The sequence below is a fragment of the Chanos chanos genome, chromosome 6, assembly GCF_902362185.1.
Source record: "Chanos chanos chromosome 6, fChaCha1.1, whole genome shotgun sequence".
In the NCBI taxonomy this organism is placed as follows: domain Eukaryota; kingdom Metazoa; phylum Chordata; class Actinopteri; order Gonorynchiformes; family Chanidae; genus Chanos; species Chanos chanos.
Window position 1 is genome coordinate 28680454 of NC_044500.1, and position 22430 is coordinate 28702883.

Below are 22430 nucleotides of genomic sequence, written 5' to 3' on the forward strand. Positions count from 1 at the left end.
ATCTCTAAACCCCCTCAGTGCTGTTCGGCGCCTCTTACTGCCCACCTTGCTTTCGACAGAATACAGAATTTTCGGTGCCAATGTACGACAGGACTCTTTCAAGTCTCCGACGATGCTATAAAAGCAAGAAAACCTGAAACGGTGAAATGGCGATTTGTTTATGACCAGAACGTCACTTAATAGCGCTAATCGCGAACATCGGTGACCATTTTGCATTTTTATTGGCAGTATCCATAGCCTTGCTAGGATACCGTCTGTTCCTGGCTTGTTCTACGAAAAAAAACTTCCGCATTTTGTACACATGCTGTCTCTTTGGAGGAAGTAAGAACTAACAGACGTGCGTATCTCCCACTGTTTTCATTTTTCATGAGTGCATACTCCCTGACCGATATTTTTGCCCATATTTTATAGGTTTGTCTTGGGAGGGCAGCTGACGAACTCTGAAATAATAATAATAATAATAATAATAATAATAATACTTTTGCATTGTGACAAACAATGATTCATTCACTGACGCCCAATTCTTGATATTATCATAATTATACCTTGAATTCATTGACAGTTGCCAACAACCTACGACCCACGATGTTCAAATATAGGATCCGTATGTTTTTCAATGAACTGAAAGTCCTGGTTCTGATGCGCTCTGGCTCCCGACGGACCGAATCGGACGTGGAGTCAGACAGGCGCTCAGGCGTGAGAGGTCTTGGAGTGGGAGGCTGCGGTTGGCCACCGTTTGACTGCTCTACCCGGGATGATGATGAGGAGTACTACGGGACTGACCCCCGGCCACGGAGCCTGGCGTTTGAGGAGAAAGATGCGAAGCTTCAAGCGGGCCTGGATGCCGTGTCCCTCACTAGCAGCATGGAGAGCGGTATGCGCTCGCCGCAGTGTCGGATCTGCTTCCAGGGACCCGAACAGGTATACTTTGGGTTGTTCTGTATCACTGCAACATAACATGTGCTGCCTTGTAACCTTTTGATCGATCAAGTTCTAATATGACCATAGAATATAGGACACGTTCTTCACGATATGTTGTTTAACTGAGAACTAATTTGTTGCGGGGGTGTGGGCATGTAATAACTATCTGTGTTGTTCCCCTGAAACTGCTTTTAACCTACGTCCACAGAATTTGCATCACTTTATGTACTGCCGTGCTTCACTTAACATGTCAGTAGACACAGTTAACTAGATTAATGGGGATTACAGTACTTGAATATTTTATATTGCTTCTACATAGAAGAAAGTATTGTAGTGTATCTAAAGCATTTCAGTAAACTTGGAATGCTACACTATTCTTGTGCTTAATGGCACACACAGGCACTTCATTACTCCCAATGACAGATCTGGAATCAGTTGTGCACATTTAACCGTGACAGTTATATAAAAGGTTGTAGTTAGGAAAGCTGATTCTACTGTAGTTGCTAAAGCCAGGAAGTAATTGGAGCTTACGTTCACCATGGATGTAACAGATCTCATGTCTGGGGCCCAAGGGCCCCTGAATGTTGCATAAGGTTATGGACAGGCTTCGAAAGGACTCAACTAGTTTCAAACAACTCAGATGTATTTAATAAAGAGAAGTCTGAGAAAATCATAGTTTAGTTTGATGTATGTGTCATATCCTGTGGTTGTAATCCCTCTGGCAAAGTTTACAAACCCTCTTTTCCTTTAGAAGGAATTACTTTCAGTCTTTTTAGCTTTAAGGGATAGGTAAAATTGATTGAATACACTTGCTATCTATAATGTATGCAAATCAAGGGGTAGTAATGACATAGGTGGAAATCATTTGCATAAGAAAACTTGTCGGTTTGAACCTATGACATTTCAGATGGATACCGCTGAGTACAGTCGAATCAAAATCACAGTGGTGTGTGTGTGTGTGTGTGTGTGTGTGTGAGGGGGTGGGGTGGGGTGGAGTTTACTCATCCTTGACTGAATGGAGTACTGAGCTAAGTGCATAGTAATCATGCCCTCCAAAATCCATGGATTTGATGTCTGCAGCCAAATTGAGTCTCTCTTTATATCATGAATTTGTTAAGTTATCCTTCTTTTACCTGTTGGATCCAGGAAAAAAAATATTATATAAAAACAAGCAATTTGATCATCAAATATAAATGATGGAGGGAATTCACACAAACATCCCAACAGGCATCGAATAGGCTCCCTTATGATTCCAAAGCATTTTGAAGCACACTCACTGGCAGTTCGGCCTGCTTGTATAGCCGAGGATATGAACTCCATTTGATTCTCCATATTACCATGGACTACTTTCATCACCTCAGCTACACCCTGGATTTCATACTTGGTTTGTAAGTGACAGAAAGATCTATATACTTTAGAGCAGCAGAAATCATTCCGATGTGTTGTAAGAAATGTCAAAGCACGTTCGTTCCTGCATACTAAATGCTGTAGCAGGTACTAGGTTATTGACAGAGTAAATGATTGTTCTCAAAGGCATAAGTTGGAGGAAAACTGACAGGCACGACTGTAAATTACTAGGAGGGCATGTTAGCCTGAGTCCTACGCAGCACATGAAGCCTGATTAAATGCATCCCGGACAGTGTCTGAACTGCATCAAAACGACCTGAAGAACCTCTGTGGTATAAACAGGGGATTTCTAATTATCAGCCAATGTAAATAAGTGAAAGGTGAGTTTTTCTCCTGCTCAGATACATAGAGAAAATATATTTATATCACGAGACTGATTGTACCTTATTTTTTTCTATTTTATCAAGTACCTGTGTTTAAATGCAGGGCAAATCTTGCAGTGTGTATTCTCTATAGTTACTACCGCATAATTATACGGCAACAACCTCAAGTGTTTTGTGTAGGTGAATATTGTTACACTAAATATGCATAGTTTATGCATTGGTATTTCCTTTAGTAATTATATTAGTTTTGTATTAGTAGGAACTTAATGTAGTGTGGCACAGCCAGCCACAGTGGATTTTAAACTGGACTTTTACAGCTGTGTCCCTCTCTCTGTTCCTCAGATTGTCTGTCAGATTTTTCATGTCTTAAATTCAGATTGGTCTCCAGTACTCAACCAGGCTAATATATCCTATTTGTGTTGTATTTTATTGAACCTTTATTTAATCTTAATCTTTATTTAAATCTCTTTTCTTGTCTAGGTCTGTTCAGTCTAGGCCTGCCCTGTTTTACACATGCTGTTCCCTGCTTTATGCTTTCCTTGGCCAAGTTATAAATACCATATTCTAAATTGAGATTAACATTTCTAATCCTGCTATTTAAAGTATATTACATGGGTTCAGGATTTTAAATGGGACACTCTACTGCATGTGTCCGTTTACAAGGCATCTTTTCTGTCAGCAACTGACACCATTGAAATGACTTAAAATGTAATCATTTCCTCAGGAAGCAAATGCGTGGAATACAGAAACAAACAAATGCAACATATTCACTGGTTTTCATTTAGTATCCCTACAGCGACAGATAATTGTTGGCCCCCCGTTGTCCCACAAATGTCATGCGTGTTTGATGTAGTGCGGACAGCTTTAAGTGACCCATATTAATTGTGAAGTTACAGTCGTAAAGCAATTTCATTCTAGATTGCATTAGTCAGAGGTACGTTAGCTGAATTCAATCGGACACAACATTTGAACATTTTAATTAGGCAGCGTCAAGCTCATTGAGGGCTTGCATGCACTCTTTGGCGCTGCAGTAGAGATGACAGGAGAAATTGGGTGGAATAGTTTTTACGAGCGTCACGTGGCCCTGAACAATAAGTGACTGACTGGAGCAAACCTTTTTCGTGTGTTTCAAAACTTCAACTGAACCATTGTTGTTGTTATTGTGTGAGAATGTATGTACCTCTCTAAGCTTTAATTTATGGGTCAAACAACATTCATCTTTAGCATCAAACAGAGAATCTTTTTGAAAACTGCATCAGCCTAAAGCTTATCTAGAGTGAATCCAGCAGAGAGAGAAAATCTCACACATTAGAATATAGTCACACTTCCATTTGTCACCAAACTGAGTTGTGCTTAAGATTGAGAAATGAGACATAGAGCTAATAATATCCCTGGGAGCTTCTGATACTGGATAAATGTATCCCTGGCACTGAAACAAAGAGAGAGAGAGAGGAAGAGAGAGAGAAGCCAGGCTTAGGGGTGCCTTACAAAACGTGTGCTGATGAGAGAAGTTTCTTCCACTGCAGGCTGATTCTTAAACTCTGTAGTCATCGCCGTGGAAACGTGGGCATGGAATGGATGGCTGTTGAGCTGTTCAATTTGAAGTCTCCCAATGTGCTCCCTAAACTTCACTCTGAAATATAGTATTTCAGATTACATTTGTAACTACAGTTATTTTGGATTTTTGAAATACAATCACAGAGTAAATATCTGTAGTAAAGCCTGGCCACTAGATTTGCAAGATGTATCACATACATTTTAGTGCCTGTAGCTAAGACACTGGGAACATGGGCACTATATTTTGGATTTTGATTTAACAGTTCAACATTTCAAGCAACGTCGATTAAAAAGTAAACTGATATTCTGATATCAGACACTCTGCTGATTTGAATAGTCCTATCTGTTAAAATGTGTAGTAAAGGGCAGGTAGAGTTTTATCTTTACTCAGAAGCAGAATACTTGAGCACACATTTCATTAATGTGAATTCTTTAATGTGAATCTGTTTGGTCCATGTGGTCCAGTCTTAGATGTTGTAAATTATGTCTGAAAGGAATAATAACCTTCCCTGTCAATGCATTGTCTGCACAGAGCAATAATTCTGTGTTATTTTGACCATGTCTATGTGTGTATACATCAGTCCGAAGATTTGTGATGTGGGGAGTGGTGCACGTGTGTGTGTGTGTGTGTGTGTGTGTGTGTGTGTGTGCATGTGTGTGTGTGTGGGTGGATGGGTGTGTGATTGTAATGTGAAGTCAAAGTCATGTCCGCCAAGGAAAGAGCAAGATCATAAACTTGAGATAATAGCATGTGGAATACAGGATTGGGGGAAGGGAAAGAAGAGAGCGAGAGAGAGAAAGAGAGACTGAAACTGAGATACAGAAGGGAGAGAACCATGTGTAGTTTTCGGATTGACTTCACAGTCTTCATGTTTGAACATTTATTTTTCATTCCTTGCACTTTCCTTCCTGGTCTGTGTTTTTTCCCATTTACTCTGAAACTCTGCATGAGAATCAAAATCCTCAGAAACTCCTTATCACATAGGATAACCTCAGTGGACTGAATTTAGCCTTCCACCCCTCAGGTCCATATTTACCGGATGGAAAAAAAAGGCTATTCAATGTGACAAAAAAAATTGTGGAGAAAAGGAGCAATTGACCATGAACAGCCTCTGTAAACAAGCACGGATGTACATGCTGTTCCACTATCTCAAACAGGACACAAACACTTCATGTCCCTCTTTTCTTTTCATACCTTTATTTTCCTGTCTTTCTTTAATCTCCTTCAGGATGGATTTTTGATCATGAATTGTCACTCTGCGTTACACGTTGTTTTTGGGGTTTTTTTAAATTATAAACATTGATGTTTTTGGAGGCTGTAGAGGTTGTTGGGGTTTTTTTTAAGAACATTTTGAACTAGAGCTCCCATCTGACCCGATCACCCTGATGCAACACAGTAAAATATGAGGGGCCATTTGTGGCTGTCCTGTAGGACTCTCCACACAGTCAGTCGAGGAAAGAGTCCACACTGTTTATCCATAGCGAGGGTTTATTGAAGAAATAGAAAACTGAATGGACATTCGGTCAGATTTCTGCTCAGAAGCTTAAACCGCGAGTGTGATATTCCTCTTCAGCCTTTACAGTGTAATTGGCTATCGATCCAAATGGAATTGACTCCGCCAAGGATCGGGACTTTAATGCCTCAGATCTTGACTTCAAATATGGTATGACTTTCTCTGTGTCCGGCACAATTCACAGAAGTCCTTCTGGTCCTTCTGGTGATGGGACAGTTTGATGTGTTTCCTGCTGCCTTCAAACTCAGTGTGAAGGGTCTCGTTGTTTTAAAACAAAAGGATGTTTTCAAGTGTAAAAATAATCCACTGTAATTAATAATTGCACCACAGTCCATGCAGTCATTGCACAGTTTTATTGCCCTGCTTGGTTAAGCAATATGAAGTGCTAGAAATATTATTGGTCTGTAAAGATGTTGGACCTAAATTTGACCCAGGCATAACGGATGGAGAGATTAATGAAAAGATTATTTGAAGTGAGCATAGTCACATGGTGTATTGTTTCACTAACTCTCTATATCCCCTCACCCTCTGTTTTTCAGAGGTTAAGTACCTCCACAGGTGATGGCCTCATCTTACTGCCACATGGCATTTAGCTCGACAAACACAATTAGCCACCTTGTCAGGAAACATAAAATATTCATGCTAATTAGTAGCATGTCAGTATGCCATTGACTGTGTGTGCTTGTGTGTGTGTGTGTGTGTGTGTGTGTGTGTGTGTGTGCGCGTGTGTGTGCGTGTGCGTGTAACACCACACACTGAGAGATAGATGGTGAGAGAAGATGGTGTAGTCAGCATGTGTCACCTCTGAGCACCTGGAAATTCTCTCTCTCTGTCTCTCTCTCTCTCTCTCTCTCTCTGTCTCTCTCTCTCTCTCTTTCTTGTCGATTCTGCCAAAATAGACTTATGCTTTGATCCTTCTGGACTATTCCATTTGTTTTGGTATAATTCACTCTCCCATCTCTGTGGCTTTGTGTAGTCTAGTCATACTGATGCACTGGGTAACTGGAATTGGCCTTCCAATCCTGTAACTGTCACACCTGTCACATCTCACAAACACACACACATACACACACACACAATTCAGCTCGTCACCTACACGCAGTAGCATTTAGATTCAAATGGTAGAATCACTGATTCGTTCGCACAATCTCACCCCAACATTATGATTCAGAGATAGAGTCATTCACTGGCGACTGATCTCCAGCAGCTGAACTATCCAGGATGTACATTAATCCTCACAAAAGCACTCGTTACACAACCTTTCCACTCACGTATTTACGTCCACCCTGGCTTCCTCTGACCCCATTGTAAATGGTTTGAGAAATGGCAACTAGGCAAATAGTATCTTTCCAAATTCCTTTCACAAGGAACTGCATTTCACTCAATAACATTGTTATTTGATTCACACAAATGTCACCTGCTACATCTACTGATTTACTGTTTGATTTGTGACAGAAACACTGAATATCCATAGCACTGTAATTTCTGTTTGTAGGCAGTGATGGACAGGAAGATAGTAGCTCATCCTTTGTACGTGTGTGTGTGTGTGTGTATTTGTCTATCTATCTGTCTGCCCGTCTGTCTGTCCATGGCTGTCTTTCTATCTGTATGTGTGTGTGTGTCTGGGAAGTGTACGCTCTTTAAATGACATGGCCATTCTGAGTTGCCACGCTGGCAAAGAGGCAGTGAAACGTGTGTGATGACTCACAGCACCCCCCTCCCCAGCCCCACCTTTTTCTTTCTTCCCTCTCTCCACCCCTCCGCATCTGCCTTTCTCCAGCAGGCCTTCTACTACTTAGCATCAGCGCGCGCGCACACACACACACACACACACACACACACTCATTTAAAAAGACATGCACACCTTCAAGAGGAAGAGATTGAAGAGGACTCAGAGAGAGAGGGAGAGCGTGGGGAGGGAGAGGAAGAAAGAGAGAGAGAGAGAGAGGTAGAGATTGGCAAGGCATGTCCGTACTGAGGGAGAAAAAGAGACTTGCAGACAAAGAGGGAAAGGATGAGAGGCAGTAGAGAACAGATGAGAAAGACGTAGAGACTGGGAGAGAGGAGCAGAGGGAATATGGATGTAGGAAAATGTAGATAATGGAGCAGATAGACAGTGTGGAGACAGAGACATGGAGGAGCAGACAGAGATGATCAGACACTCAGTCCATGCTGATACCGAATGAAGTCCGTTTAGAAGGATGATCCAACTCCATCAGTCTAACATAACTATCATGTAGATGTATGAAATGCATCAAAACAATACATTGTTGAACAAGTAAGTGTTTCTTGAGGCCCATAAGATCAACTGACCTTTGCTGTCTTTTCTTTTCTTTTTTTTTTTTTTTGTATTGTCTTAAGTAAAAGCAAGTCTTCTCCGTTCCATCCATCAGTCTGGCTGATTCAGAATCTCCCACGAGTACAAGGCACGCTTGGTCGCACACAACTGTGTCATGCATTATCTAACGAAATTTATGTCACCTTCTCACCATCAAAACCAAGCCCCTGTACCCTTTCATTCTTCCAGCTTCAAAAATAAATAACAACAGTAACGCAAATCTTTCTCCCGTGTGTGACAGAAAGTAATGGAATTTAGTGAGCAGAAAGATGGCAGAGCTGTGTTACTGACCTTGGCTTTAGCTGAAAGTATTATTCTATAATAATTCCATAGTGGGGTTTTTTTTTCTTTTTTTTTGGTGATGGACATAGCCGTGGAACAGAACCCAGAAGCCAAAAACGTGCAGTAGGCGTAGCTTGCGTCATGAGGGCACAGAATGTGTACCATGAGGGACGCAGCCAGCGTTAAGCCTGAAAGGACGTGATTCAGGAAGGAAAGCTTTTTATCCATCCTCTTCATGCTGACCACGCAAAATCATTTCATATAAAAGCAGGAAATGTGGTAAAAAGGATTGATCTAATCAGCTGGACTATAAATGACAAATGAGCAGCAGTCCTTTTGAAACACCAGGGAATGGTTTGAGTCAGATGGAGTAACCCAAAGTCACCCCACTCTAAGGATCTCTGTCCTTCATTCATAATGTTCCTAAAAACCACTTACCACCCAGTCACTGTTATGAGGACGACTAGTGATTTTTGACATTTGATTTATTTATTTCCATTAAAGTGATGATGTAATGAGGTGGTGAACTATATGGTCATGTCTCTACATGTCATAAAGTCTTAATATGACTTTTATCTAAGGCTAAATATAAAAATCATAGCGTTGTTATCAAGACGCAGACATAATGGTTATGTCATCAGGCTTGAGTGCTAACATATTCTCTTTAAGAGCATTTAGCAGAAATTCAAGGCACCAGAGACAATGCAGTGTTCGGGAGAACTGTATTACACAATAGGACATCACAGTACAGGAAGCTCAGTGGCAAGCTTGTTATTTTGACAACACTGATTGATAAAGTACTGTCTAGCTGTATCCCAAAATACAAAAATGTGCTTTTGTGTGTGTCTGTCTGTCTGTCTCTGTGTTTCTCTCAATTATTGTATGTTGAAAGGACTCTTGAAAGAGAACATGAAGTCTCAGTTTTATACTGGCCAAATGAGTGAATGCTCTGTCTGAGAGTGATGCTCAGTGGAACACAGACTGTCTGTGTGTTTGCAGGAAAGAGGACTGAACTCTCTCTCTCTCTCTCTCTCTCTCTCTCTCTCAACGATTATTCAAAACTTAAAATGATTTGCCCTGAAACAACTCTTAACAGGAATTATTTTACACATGCTTGTCTTTAATTATAAATCAAACAGCAGGAACAAACTGTAAACTATGGCTGAAAAACAGAAAGCAATGTACAATCATATGAGTTTGGTGGATTTATGTGAATGTTTTTTCCTCCTCCTTTTCTATAGGGGGAGCTGTTGAGCCCATGCCGTTGTGATGGCTCTGTGCGATGCACCCACCAGCCGTGTCTCATCCGATGGATCAGTGAGAGGGGCTCATGGAGCTGTGAACTTTGTTACTTCAAATACCAAGTGCTGGCTATAAGCACCAAGAACCCACTGCAGGTATGTTCAGTTTATGGTGTGTGTGTGTGTGTGTGTGTGTGTGTGTGTGTGTGTGTGTGTGTGTGTGTGTGTGTGCGCGTGTGCGTGTGCCTGCTTGTGCATACTGTGTGTGCATACAACACGTATGCGCAAACACACATGTCAAACTGAATTATTATGGTACAAGCATCCTCCTAATGAAGAAAAAAACTCTAAACAAAATGTAATAAGACTTTTTTAAAAATGTATATTGTACCTCTACTTTGTTGCATCTGTTCTACCAGCTTTTGAGAAAAGTGTCACTCTGACAGTTTCCATTTTTAACTCTACAGTCATAAATACTGAAATGAGAAATGAGACCCCCATCAATTCTACAGCTGTTCTAACTTATCCCCCCCCCTTTCCCCCTTCGTCTTCTTCTTCTTCGTCTTCTTCTTCTACCCCTCTCACCACAGTGGCAGGCAATCTCCCTGACAGTGATCGAGAAGGTCCAGATTGCTGCCATCATCCTGGGATCGCTCTTCCTCATCGCCAGCATCTCCTGGTTGATCTGGTCCTCGCTCAGCCCGTCGGCCAAGTGGCAGCGTCAGGACCTGCTCTTCCAGATCTGCTATGGCATGTATGGCTTCATGGACATCGTCTGCATAGGTAAGCCTCGCCGCTTTTGGAGATACCTGAAGAGATACGGGTGCTTTTGTTTGAATGAGAGTAGTTACGTGGTGTGTACCCGATCAAGGCACTGGGTCACTGTGCAGAAGTGTGTGCTATATTTGGAATCAGAGTTTTAATCTCAGCTGTCTCATATTTGCTGACTGTGGCCCCCGAATCTGAGGGAACTCAATTGCTCGGGCTCCCGAAAGCAGATTTGACGGCAAAGATCTCTCTCTCTCTCTCTCTCTCTCTCTCTCTCTCTCTCTCTCTCTCTCTCTCTCTCTTTCTCTCTCTCTCTCTCTCTCTCTCTCTCTCTCTCCCTCTCTCTCTCTGCTCAGTTACATTATTTTGTTCCCTCTTGTGTAGCCTCAGTCCTCTAGATCAGGGATTTTCCCTTGACAGGTGCTCACATTCACCACCTCCCCTCAGGGGGGCGGGCCCCACAGATTGACAACCCCTGCTCTAGATCAAAGATGTGAAGTGGGAAGATCACATATGAGGTCATTTGAATGGGCCACTGTAGCTCAGCACCCCCCAAAAAAAATGGGAGAAAAAAAAATTAACAACTTTTTACTTGAAAATAAATACAGTGATAATCGTACAGTGACATGAAACAGGAAGGGGTTAGATTCAGTAGTCACACATCACATAATGCTCAGTGCTACCTTAAAAAAGAGCAAGGAGTGTATTTTAAAGGAACCTGTGACCCATTAAATGTCCATTTTGGTGAGTGCGATATCTTTAACTGACCTCAAAATTTAAAAAAAAAAAAAAAAGCTGGCCTGGGCACTCTCTCAAATGACGGTCCAAAGGCCTTGCCTTTAAGTTCTGAAAAGTTCCATTTCATGGGGAAATAGTTGGTTCTACCCTCTGCCCCCTGGCCCATCATAGCTTAAACTCAAGAGCTGAAAGACCCTTTTATCACTACCTTTTATGAAAAACTGATGGAATTGTAGCAGTGAAATATTTGTGCATCTTTTACATCTTGTTTTTTTTTTTTTTGTTGATGAATGAAAATATTAAAGTAATTAAGTGTTTGAGCAAGTGAAGTCATAGTAACCTGATCGAATCAATACAGTCTAAGTCAGGTGAGGCACTGTCCTTAAAACCACATCCAGTCGCAAAGTCCTAACTGTCAGTTGTGTGCTACATTTTCTGCTCCATGTTCATTTGGGGAATGTATTTAGTGCATTGGCTGTGCTTGATGTTTAGTCCCATTAGGTGGCTTAAGCTTCAAACCAGACTGAGAAGCTATAGGCAGATTTTAAAAGTCAAAGAATCAATATAAATGAATGAAAAATGACCTACTCCTACACAAATATGAATTTGTTGCCCCCGAGGTAGCCCAGACTACATAATTCTGTGTATTTTCCTAGCTGTGTATTCTGCCGAATTCTGGTGGCTTAATGCACTGGTGAGAAAATTGTTTAATTTTCATTCAGTATCATTTCTAGACTGCTACAGAGTGTGTTTCGGTTTGTCGAACATCAAGATTGCTTGACTGAAGTGTTTGTTTGGAGATTTCTGGTGTTGTTGTTTTTTTTACGCCTACTGAGGTCAGTGTCGGGGTATTGTGTCTGCACTACAAATGCACAGCAGCAATTGAAGAAGCTTGTCCAATCCCGACTCTTTAAATATTTACATCTACCTTGAGCAAAGCTACAATCACATCTCATTCAAAAATGTAGGGTTTTTTTAAGTAGGCCGATGTTCTCTCTGTCTCTCTCTCGGATTTTTCACTCTAATTCTGTCATCTCTTACTGCTTATCACTTTTTTCTCTTTTGCTTCTCTCTCTCTTTTCTGGCTTCCTATTCTTGTTTTTTTTTCTGGCATTGCTTTAGTCTATTTGCTCAATTCCTCACACTCTCTGTCTCTTTCACTTTCTCTTCCTGACTTAGTCTCTCTCTTTCTCTCCTTTCATTTCTCTCCAGGCCTTATAATCCATGAGGGTTCCTCAGTATACCGAATATTTAAGCGCTGGCAGGCGGTGAACCAGCAGTGGAAAGTACTGAACTATGAGAAAGCCAAGGACCTGGGTGACCCACTCAGCTCCAGCAGTAAGGGAGGAGGGGGTCGAGGGTCAAGGAGCACAACCCATGTCTCAGGCCTGGGTGTACGGGCAGGCCGCACAGGCCAGCGGGTTAGGACTATTCTAAACCACCACTGTGGCTACACCATCCTCCACGTCCTGAGCCAGCTAAGACCCAGTGACCACCGCATTGGCAGTGCAACTAACCGAGAGGTCGTAATGAGAGTGACTACTGTATGAGACCAGGGTTACGTGGAGGGAAATTACCTGCAAAAAGTGGGTGTGGACCTTAAACAAGAAAAGGACAGAAAAGATGAATGATGACTGATGTTGGACTCCTCTTTATGACATCACACAGAACACACATTTGTGTGGGGGGAAAAAACAAAAAACAAAAAACAGACACACTGATTATGGTGCAGGGGTTCTGAGAATGCACAAGTGGGAAAGAACAACACATTTTAAGTGCTACATTTTCAGATATGGACTGTTGGACAAAATTGAAAAAAAGCTGTTTAAAAGAAAGGAAATAAAATGAAAGCCAAAAAAAGAAAAAGAAAAAAAGAACAAGAGTATGGCTTTATTCAAAACGCTGGAGGGCATTTCCTCGGATGAAGTATTCAGAGCATCGCCATGTATCCTGTTCTTCTGTTTTCTAGAAAAAAAAAAGAAATGAAAAACAAAGAAAAGGAAAATTGTGTGTATTCCTGATTTTGATTTTATAACCAAGAATGTGATAAGGAGAGAAGCATTTTGTACATCATTCAGTCCGTCCTCTTTATTATCTCTCACTTCTCATGCCACATTTCCACTGTACTTATCCTCTTCTCTCCTTCTTTTCTCTTTTTCCCATTTTTCCATATTCCCGTCTGAATGGCCCTCTCTTAATTTCCTATCCTTCTGTCCATGGTGCAAAGCAGCCAAAAAAAAAAAAAAACCTCCCAGAACTAAACCATTTTGTGCAATAAACTTATCTGAAGAGATTTGGACAACTCAAGCTAAAAAAAAAAAAAAAAATACAAGAATATGAACCATCTTCTCTAATAAAGACGGCCTTTACAATGACATGGTGAACTATTTTGGCTGTGACTGACTGGCCTATTTCTGTCCAACATTTATTCACCTGCATCCATTCCATTTTGGGATGTGCAGGAGTGTTTGGTAACTGAAGCTTGAAATATATGGTAAGAGTGTGTCTTCCCTTTGTTTAACATGACAGTTTTCATCTTTGTGTACTGCTCTTTAACAGAGAGTTTCTGTCTCAGAGAGTTTCCATCCATATATCTATTGTTATGATTTTTCGATATTAAATTTTGAGTGATCATGGGTTGAACTGTTGAATGTAAAAATTAAATTTTCACGTCACTGCAGTATGAGGTCTAAGTAGATCACTGAGAGCTGCCGATTCATTTTCTTTTTTTCAGTATTATTATTTTGTGCAGCTGTTCACTCCACTTTTCAGTGGCAAATAAACTTTGCCATTCTCAAGCTAGAGGCAATTTTCATAGGTGCTTTGGCAAATAAGTGCCCAATCAACAGCTTTTGACAGACACTAAATGGCTCTCCCTACCTTGCACTGTCAACTCATCTCCCCGCAGACCTCCTCCTGGTGTCCTTCTGTTCATTATGTCTGGTGAAACAACATTTGAAGGAGATTTAGACCAAAGTAAATCCTTGATGCAATATTCAAAAGATTTTTTTTTAGAGGTATGCAGAATTTATTCTGTCAGTAAGAATAAAGAATGTCAGCGTCTCTGTTCGGAGCTACAGATATTACACCGCAGGGAGCTTGTCTTTCCTCCGGTTATGACATTCCGTGATTCGCTTTGACCATTGTTTGTTAATTTATAACCTACGTTCCGAGTTCCCTATTTAGAAAAACGCTCTTGTTTACAGCAAGTCTGAAAAGCGTACCGTTCAGGAGCTGCTGACTCCTGAAGACTATATCGGTGCTGATCACATTCAGTTAATCCAGACCTTTTCGGTACTGAACTGATTTTTAATGTACCATGAAGCGTTACGGGGGATGATACCATTACCGAATCGCTCTGTTCTAGTCTAGATTGTTGTGGCGTTATTATTGTTTTTTCGATATTGCCATACGCACTTTACGTATTTGTCCTATGAACACAATTAAAATGTGTTTAAACGTATTCAGGACATGTCACGCTGTAAATAACATATGTCCAGAGAAGAAGGCTGCCATCTGCTGAGGACACTAAATCGAGAAGGTTCCAATGAAGCGTGTTCCAATTGTGTCAGGCACCGAAACCTGCCATCGCTTCAGAGGAAATACTGATGCGCTGTGACAGTCGAGCTTGTGGCGCTTCTTAATGGTTAATAATCCTTGTACAATTTCTAACAGTTTTCCCTCAGGAAACTGTCAGCAAGACTTCTTCTGACAAGACTTTTCTCAAAACACTTATCAGTCACAGGCATCTCTAAGGCAAGCAAGTTAACTAGTAACGATTGGTTCTGCGTAATTGACTCATCTGTCAAGCCAAGTAATTTCATAATCGACGTTATCAGTACATTCATTTATTAAACATAATACCTTGGAATCCCTAGTGGAAATTTTTGCATTTCATGGCTGTTTGGCTTCAGGAAAAGAAGCTATAACTTGAAGTAATAATAGAATTCTTTTCATGCGATCATTGGTACATAACAGCCGGTGTAAAAGTTGAAGTGGGACAGTCATTGATCTACGTTACAAACATTGTTCGAATTAGGCTATAGCCCCGTAGAAAAAGTTGACACCACGCCGGCGCCATTGTATACTTCACACTTTGGTTACTAACGTCGATTAACACTCCCTCCAAGGCCAGAGCAATTTTGTCAGCATTCAAGAGTAAAGTGTAAAGCGGTAAGTGTAACACTTCATTTATGTATGTAAAGGAGTAATTTTTTATGGTCTGTAAAAGTACCTCACCAAATAATTAATGTGTTATTACTGAAATTCTGTTTGCGACTTTTCATCGGCAGATAATGGATTTATTTTTTATTATTATTATTTTTTTTTTTTACAATCTACAGCCACCAACTGCTGTGGTTTCAGACCTAATTAATACTTCGGGCTGCCAAAGTATCGCATTTTGACGGCGTATTTTGCCAGCAGATTTAATCCGGCACCATATTATCAGTTGCTTCCCATTCTAAATCATTTGGTTGTTTTGCAGCCAAAACACGTCGTAATGCCCATTTTATTTATCGAGTGTGCCCCCAAACGCCCCAGATGAGGTATGATCCCTTAATCCCCACTGGAGACACAAATGAATGTATAGCATTTATCCGTGTCAGTATGTGAGTGTTTGGTTGAACGTCTGAAATAAATGTTACAACTACACTAAGTAGAAAGACACACTTTAGATAGATAGACAGATAGATGCACCTCCGAGCCAATCACAGCTTCCCCAAAGATGACGTACAAAACATGCGACTCACATAAAGTGTACCATGCAGAATGAGTGAGCTGCAGCGTGAGTTGTCTTAAATACCTGGAAATAGTAGAAATACAAACCGTTAGAGTAAAATTCCTGTATCGACAGATAACAGACATTTGCAAGATGAGTGTCTCCATGCCACAGAAGCGTTATTACCGACAAAGAGCCCATTCTAACCCTATGGCAGACCACACTTTTGATTAGTAAGTTACAAGTAGATTCAAGCTAGCTAACTTATCTTGTTTATTTTCATCTTCAGCTTCCGAGCTACATTAATACTGTAACGTACATGAGCCTACATACATGAGGGTTGTTGGTAGAACTGTAAGTCAGTGTTTCTCATATAATTTTTTTTATTTAGCAAACAAGTTCTTCAAAATTCACCCTCCAGCTCTTTGCGAAGCTGCGTAGACCCGTAAAGTAACGTCAGGACAGCAGCTGCGCTGTCTTTTTCTTCTGTCTTTTTTCAGTCTTTTTATTTAGATATTTTATTTCTGTTAATCATTCTTTATTTATGTTTCCCTTGTCTTTAAAGCCCAGTTTGCCCAGAGGAAATGGATTGGTCACAGCTTTATCCCGAGTTTTTTAGCCCTCCAGATGATCTCTCAGGCCAAACGAGGACACGAAATGCGCGAGTAGAGCTCGCTGACATTGGCTGTGGATATGGCGGACTTCTCGGTAATACATTTATTAACGCAATGTGTACATGCTACATCGCATCACTCCCGGTGCATTTTAGGCAATATAGGATGTCCCGTTCTTTTGAAAATCCACTTCAGACCACAAGAGAGCGCTGTTGATTTGCCCCCAAGAATGGCCACCGACATAGCAGACGTGCTTTTTGATCATTTCAGGAGAACTGGGTCCACTTTATCATGATGTAGTATTTTGCACCGGACAACGTGTTTTATCATATAATAACATGTTTTTAGATAGCACTTTACTCTAATTTAGTATTTTGTTTGGTTCAGCCAGTATGCAGTTCTTGCATTGATTACTATGTGGTGATTTGGTTTTGCCTTCATATTCTCATCACATTCAAATAACAAATGCTGCAGTATTCTCATGCTTGTAGATATAGTGACAAGCTATATTTTGTTGTCTGATTCTAGTATCAGATATTTGCAGTTCTCCCACAGAAGTAACTTCATAGTTGTCTCACATTAACTTATTATGTAAACTTCTTTCTTTCTTTCTTTCTTTCTTTCTTTCCTTCCTTTTCAGTTGAGCTATCACCACTCTTCCCTGACCAGCTGATCTTAGGCCTGGAGATTAGAGTCAAAGTTTCAGACTATGTCCAAGATCGCATTCGCTCCCTTCGCGCAGCTGAACCAGGGAAGTACCAGAATATTGCCTGTCTCCGCAGCAATGCCATGAAATACCTTCCCAACTTCTTTGGCAAGGGACAGGTGAGTGGGGGAAAACAAAACAAATTCAGACTTTTCTGAATTTTGAATCCTCTTAACAACTCAGGATGTTATGTTACCACAGCAATCCGGAATATTCCTGATATTAATCAACAGTGTTGTCAAGAAGACAGCCTGTACTGTAAATCGCTATGTAAAAACTAATTCCTACAGCTGTTTCGACCTCATCTGATGTCATTTTAAGACCAGTGTCTGGAAATGCTTTTCACCAGCTGAACTGATAACACTGAACATTTTAAGATGTTTAAATCAGACTGATGTGACTGTAACAGTTAAAATATTGTTGGTAGTATCTTAAACTGAACTTACACAATAACAGTCAAGCATGTCACACAGTACTGACTACCTAAGACAAATGTTTTAGGAGTTTATCTAAGTTTGTTATTTGGTGTCAAGCCATGTAAAGTGTGTACTCTGTTTGTAGAGGGCTCCAGAGTGAGAGAATGAGTAGAAGTGAGTAGAAAATGTAAATAAGCCATCAGCCTGCTGTCAATCAACAGACCTCCTCCTGGTCTACACACAAAGACACCTCTTGATGCTGTCAGTGCTATCAGCTTATGTTGAGCTTAAGGGATTAAGCGTACCAGAAAAGAACATATTTATAAAGAAAAAAAAAAAAAACAAAAAACACAGTAGCCCTTCGGCAGTCCACACACACACACACACACACACACACATCGTATAAAGTCACTGTTCTATTTCCAGCCCTTCTCTCTGTCTCTAAGGTTTTTTTGTTCATAAGGAAAAGCTTTAATTAAAGTGTGGTGGTTTTTCCACCTGGTGAAAAGGGGCCCAGAGAGACAGCCAGAGGCTGTGACTGCGCCCAGTAATTATCCTGCACTTTGTCTGTCTTAACACGACATTATTTATTTGACTAATAAAAAGTGACTGGTGCTGATTTTTTTTTTCACTTTTTTTTTCTTTCTTTCTTTCTTTTTTTTTTTTTTTTTTTTTAATATGGCACCCAGAGAGGGATGACTAGAGCTCTCCAGCATTGCCCCCCCCATGGCGGGGCTAAGACATGGTAGGGGTTTAGGAGGGGGGTGGACTGAAGTTTAATAAAAAACCTCTTAAACAAGGGAAATTCCAGGCCAGCAGCACAGCGGGTTAACCAACCATCACCTCCTGCGTCTACCACAAGAGATCGGGTTGGGCTTGTATCACTTGGCACAATCCAAACATCCACTACGTCTTAAGCAAAGCGTGATGAATCAGATAACTGCTACCCGAGGTTGTCTGTCGTAATGCATAATTTCACTGTGTTTATATAAGGAAGGAGCACGTCCGTAGCATGATATATAGACCACCTCTGACGGCATAAAATGACGGGTATGCCAAATCACATAGTCACATAGTTATGCAATGATATACATTTGGCATATGATAACCTGTCACAGTACAGCATATTAGACGAGGGTAAAAAAATGCCTATCTGTCATTCTTTCACGTCAAATATCTGAGGGCTTCATCAGAGGCTAATGACAGTGTGTATTAATGCTGTAATACTATGCCAGTTTCAGTAAAATGCTCTCCAAAGTTGATCTGCTGCTGTAGTATCACTAAACAGGACAGCAGTGTGTAGATTCACGCAGCGAATAGTCGTGTTGAATCATGTGTCTTTTTTTTTTTTTTCTCTTGAAGCTCAGCAAGATGTTCTTCCTCTTTCCTGATCCTCACTTTAAGAAGACCAAGCACAAATGGAGGATCATCAGTCCGACCTTACTGGCCGAATATGCCTACACACTCAGAGTTGGGGTAACGTCACTATTCGTCAGTGTGACATCTGTATGCATGTGGCTAACTGTCTTTGACAGCATGCTTTAGATTAGAGCTTTCACCTCAGTCATCCCTTCTCATTCAATTCCCAGTTACAATCCACCTCTTTTCTTCTCTTAACATGCTCTTACTTCCTATCCATGTCGTGTTCTTATTTTCTCTCTGTCCTCCACTCTGTCCCTCCATTTTTCCCATCATATTTTTGACTTTTTACCCTTTTAGCTGTATGTCTCTTGGCTTGATGATGGAACAGTTCTGCAGAGTTTAGTGTGCGTGCGAGCGTGCATGTGTATGAGTGTGTACGTATATCTGTGTGTGTGTGCGTGTGCGTGTGCGTGTGTGTGCGTGTGCGTGTGCGTGTGCGTGTGCGTGTGTTTATCTTGCAGTGCACGGGTGGGAGAGCTGAATAGAACAATGCCAGGCTTGTGTTTGTGAATGTGGGTTGTTAATGGAGAATGACTGCACATTCAGCAGTAACACAGAGTCACAGCCTGAGCCCCCAAACCCCGCTGGGGGTGTGGAGACGTCTGGAGTGACTTATACCAGAGAGAGGGAGACAAAAAGAAAAGAAAGGAAAAGAATCTGCAGCAGTGCTGGGGGTAGTGGCACGCTTGGTAAAAGGGGAAGGAACTTTGAAGAGGAAGGAGGGAGAAAGATTTTTCACAGAAAGCAAACAGAGAGAGGTTCCATAGGTAGAGAGAAATGGGTAGGAAGATATCTAGGTGGGTATAGGTAGGGAAGAAAAAAAACATTGATCTGTGATCATTTTTGGAGTAAAGACACTTCCATAGAGAGGTCAGCGGAGGAGGATGTTGGTTTCGAAAAAGAAGGCGTCTTTGACCACATTAAGTTACCCTGGCTGATCAGGTTGGTCGTTGACTCCCAAAACTTGACAAACTGACAGTTGCGTCTGATTCAGGGATGTGAGTCAATTGTCCGTGAAGTGATAATTAGTCCCGTATAAAAGCAGGCACTGGAGAGTGACGCCATGAAGGGAGGGACTGTACTGACTACTCAAAAATCTGTGCCATCTCAAAGCCTTCCCAGAATTTTGTCTTCTAATAATACAATCTGCGAAGAGCAAATGCCAATGACACTAGAGATAAGGTCCCATGTTTGCTTTACTGCTATTTCAGGCCTGTTCGGTGTGTTTGTGCATGCGTGTGTGTATGTGTGCGTAGAAGAAGAACCTTTGCCCTTCACAGTATTTAAGGCAACTCCACCACATCCCCTTTATGTAAAATGGAACGGGAAAAAAGTCTCTTCCCACTGTTTGACTTGTGAGTAGCTGGAATGAAATCGATACTTAAAGTGAAATGATGTGAAAGTGTGGACTGTACGTGTGTGTGTGTGTGTGTGTGTGTGTGTGTGTGTGTGTCAGCACAGCACATCCCACCAGCTTCACGTGCCTCCGGAGAGACGTGCTGTCATGGTGCTCCTGGTACTCGACCTGCTCCTCTTCGCCTTTAATCCGGAGTCAGAACTGACCTTGGGCCAGTTTTGAACATTTAGAGGGAACACTGTAGGCACGTCGCTCGGTTGTCGGGAGAGGAACGGAGCATTCTTTGATCTTGTGTTTCTCTCTTAGGGTTTGGTATACACAAACACAGATGTGGAAGAGGTGCACCTTTGGATGGTGAAGCACTTCACTGAACATCCGCTGTTCTGTCGGGTTCCTGAGGAAGACCTGGTATGGCTACAACTTTTTTCAAGTACAAATCACAGAGAAACAGAGAGAACAAAATGCCAATAATACTGCATTATGCCATGTTTGCAGAATTTCATATTCCTAATGCCTGGTATTTTGGCCTTGAAAGAACAGGGCGATCGCACCAGGTGCTGTTAGGCTTAATTTATTTCAGACCCAGCAACAAATCCCATATGAAAAATAGTGGATCCAGTGGTGCAAAGCAAAGGAATAGATTAACTTGAGCTTTTTGGTTTTTTTTGTTTGTTTTTTTTACGTTTTTATCAACTTTTGACATGTTACCTTTATAGGCTGATGACGTCATAATCAGTCGTCTGGGAACGTGCACTGAAGAGGGTAAGAAAGTCCAGCGGAACGGTGGGAAAAACTTCCTTGCTGTTTTTCGCAGGGTGGAAGACCCAAACATGAGCCCTCATGAAGCAAAATGAAAGCACAGACAAGAGCAAAAATATGGAGGTAGCAACTGAGTGAAACTCAAATCTTGCTCATTCATCCTAGAGCGACTCACATGCCAGATAGAGAATCGGTCATTCAAAAATGCTTGTTCAAAACGTGGCCGGTTTCCCACACTGAACTGCTAGCCTTGACAAACAGAAGTGATCCAAAGGTTTACAGTGAAGAGTCTGAAAAGAACAAGGGTGTTGTTTTTTGTTTTTATTGCCTTGAATGATACATTTAAAACGTGATTTGAGGCTGTTTTATTTGTAAGTGGTGGAGACATTGTTGTCTCCAGATATTATGTGTCTTATTTAGCGAAAATAAACAAAGACTGGCGTCATTTCTTATGGAGGTCAGTGTCTTGACATCTTATGTCAAGTTGAGACAAGTTGAATTTCCTGTAGGGGTTCATACAGTCATCTTAAAACTAACATAAACCTGTGACCACAAGTAGAATTAACCTTTTTTTTCCACTTGTGTCATTCTGGAGCCGCTCTCTCTCTCTCTCTTTTTTTTTTTGACAGTCATTTGCTTCTCCTTTGCCAAAATCTGCATCCTATTTTAGGTCAAGTCTGGCGGCTGTGTTGTGTTTCAACCTGACTCTGGGCTCAGGGAAGTGTTGGTTTTGGCCTTAGGCCCACTCCTGCTTCTGCTGAAAACCTCACACCAGAAAAAAAGGAGGGAGGGAGGGAGGGAGGGATGGGGTAAAGGTAAGAGAAGATAACAGCTGGACAGATTGAAAAATTTAGGATGAAATTAGACAGCATTGAAGCAAAAGGTTTCTCTTTTCATTTTTGTTCCCCCCTCTTTTTTTGGGGGTCGAGGGTGTATACTGTCAGACGCTGCAGAGTCTCTATCAGTAATGCAGCAGCCATCACCACCTGTGTTTCTTCTTGCCCAACTGTAGACAAAACTCTCTGTATGCCCATACATGCCTTTTATTGTCTCTTCTTACACGATGTTTCTCATGGGCATTGGCCATACAGTTCTGAGGATCTAGAATAATACAAAGGCATCTGATACATTCGGGCTGTACTGAAAAATCCGAAGCTTCCTTCATTGAATCGGCATTTGATTGTGAAGTTGAAGATTCGATTATTAGGGATGGTTGCTCCGTTGCAGGTTTTACGGTTGTTGCTACTGTAATACAAGAAATTTAGATGTCAAAGTGACCTACTTTTTATTATCATTTAACATAAACAATTTTGCCAGTAAACACATTTGCACTGTTTGAATTTCAGT

General features: G+C 41.2%; 2 protein-coding genes across 2 annotated transcripts; both read left to right on the forward strand.

Moving 5' to 3' along the window:
- The first annotated feature begins 579 nt into the window (after positions 1 to 579).
- LOC115815631 (E3 ubiquitin-protein ligase MARCH9-like) lies at positions 580 to 12639 on the forward strand. Its single transcript, XM_030778599.1, has 4 exons — positions 580 to 921; positions 9584 to 9739; positions 10174 to 10366; positions 12302 to 12639. The coding sequence occupies exons 1-4, from the start codon at positions 586 to 588 to the stop codon at positions 12637 to 12639; spliced, it is 1023 nt and encodes a 340-aa protein (XP_030634459.1). The 5' UTR covers positions 580 to 585.
- Positions 12640 to 15913: 3274 nt separating this feature from the next.
- On the forward strand, positions 15914 to 21525 carry mettl1 (methyltransferase 1, tRNA methylguanosine). The gene is made up of 6 exons (XM_030777432.1): positions 15914 to 16042; positions 16375 to 16517; positions 17064 to 17248; positions 18908 to 19021; positions 20631 to 20732; positions 21041 to 21525. The coding sequence occupies exons 1-6, from the start codon at positions 15963 to 15965 to the stop codon at positions 21176 to 21178; spliced, it is 762 nt and encodes a 253-aa protein (XP_030633292.1). The 5' UTR covers positions 15914 to 15962; the 3' UTR covers positions 21179 to 21525.
- Positions 21526 to 22430: the final 905 nt, after the last annotated feature.

Excerpts from the sequence above, each read along its gene's own strand:
- LOC115815631 (XM_030778599.1), top strand. The coding sequence starts at position 586 with ATGTTCAAATATAGGATCCGTATGTTTTTCAATGAACTGAAAGTCCTG. Across the intron at positions 9,740-10,173 it reads GCACCAAGAACCCACTGCAG|TGGCAGGCAATCTCCCTGAC; the intron begins GTATGTTCAGTT and ends CTCTCACCACAG. Across the intron at positions 10,367-12,301 it reads CATGGACATCGTCTGCATAG|GCCTTATAATCCATGAGGGT; the intron begins GTAAGCCTCGCC and ends ATTTCTCTCCAG.
- mettl1 (XM_030777432.1), top strand. The coding sequence starts at position 15,963 with ATGAGTGTCTCCATGCCACAGAAGCGTTATTACCGACAAAGAGCCCAT. Across the intron at positions 16,043-16,374 it reads GCAGACCACACTTTTGATTA|CCCAGTTTGCCCAGAGGAAA; the intron begins GTAAGTTACAAG and ends TTGTCTTTAAAG. Across the intron at positions 17,249-18,907 it reads ACTTCTTTGGCAAGGGACAG|CTCAGCAAGATGTTCTTCCT; the intron begins GTGAGTGGGGGA and ends TTTCTCTTGAAG.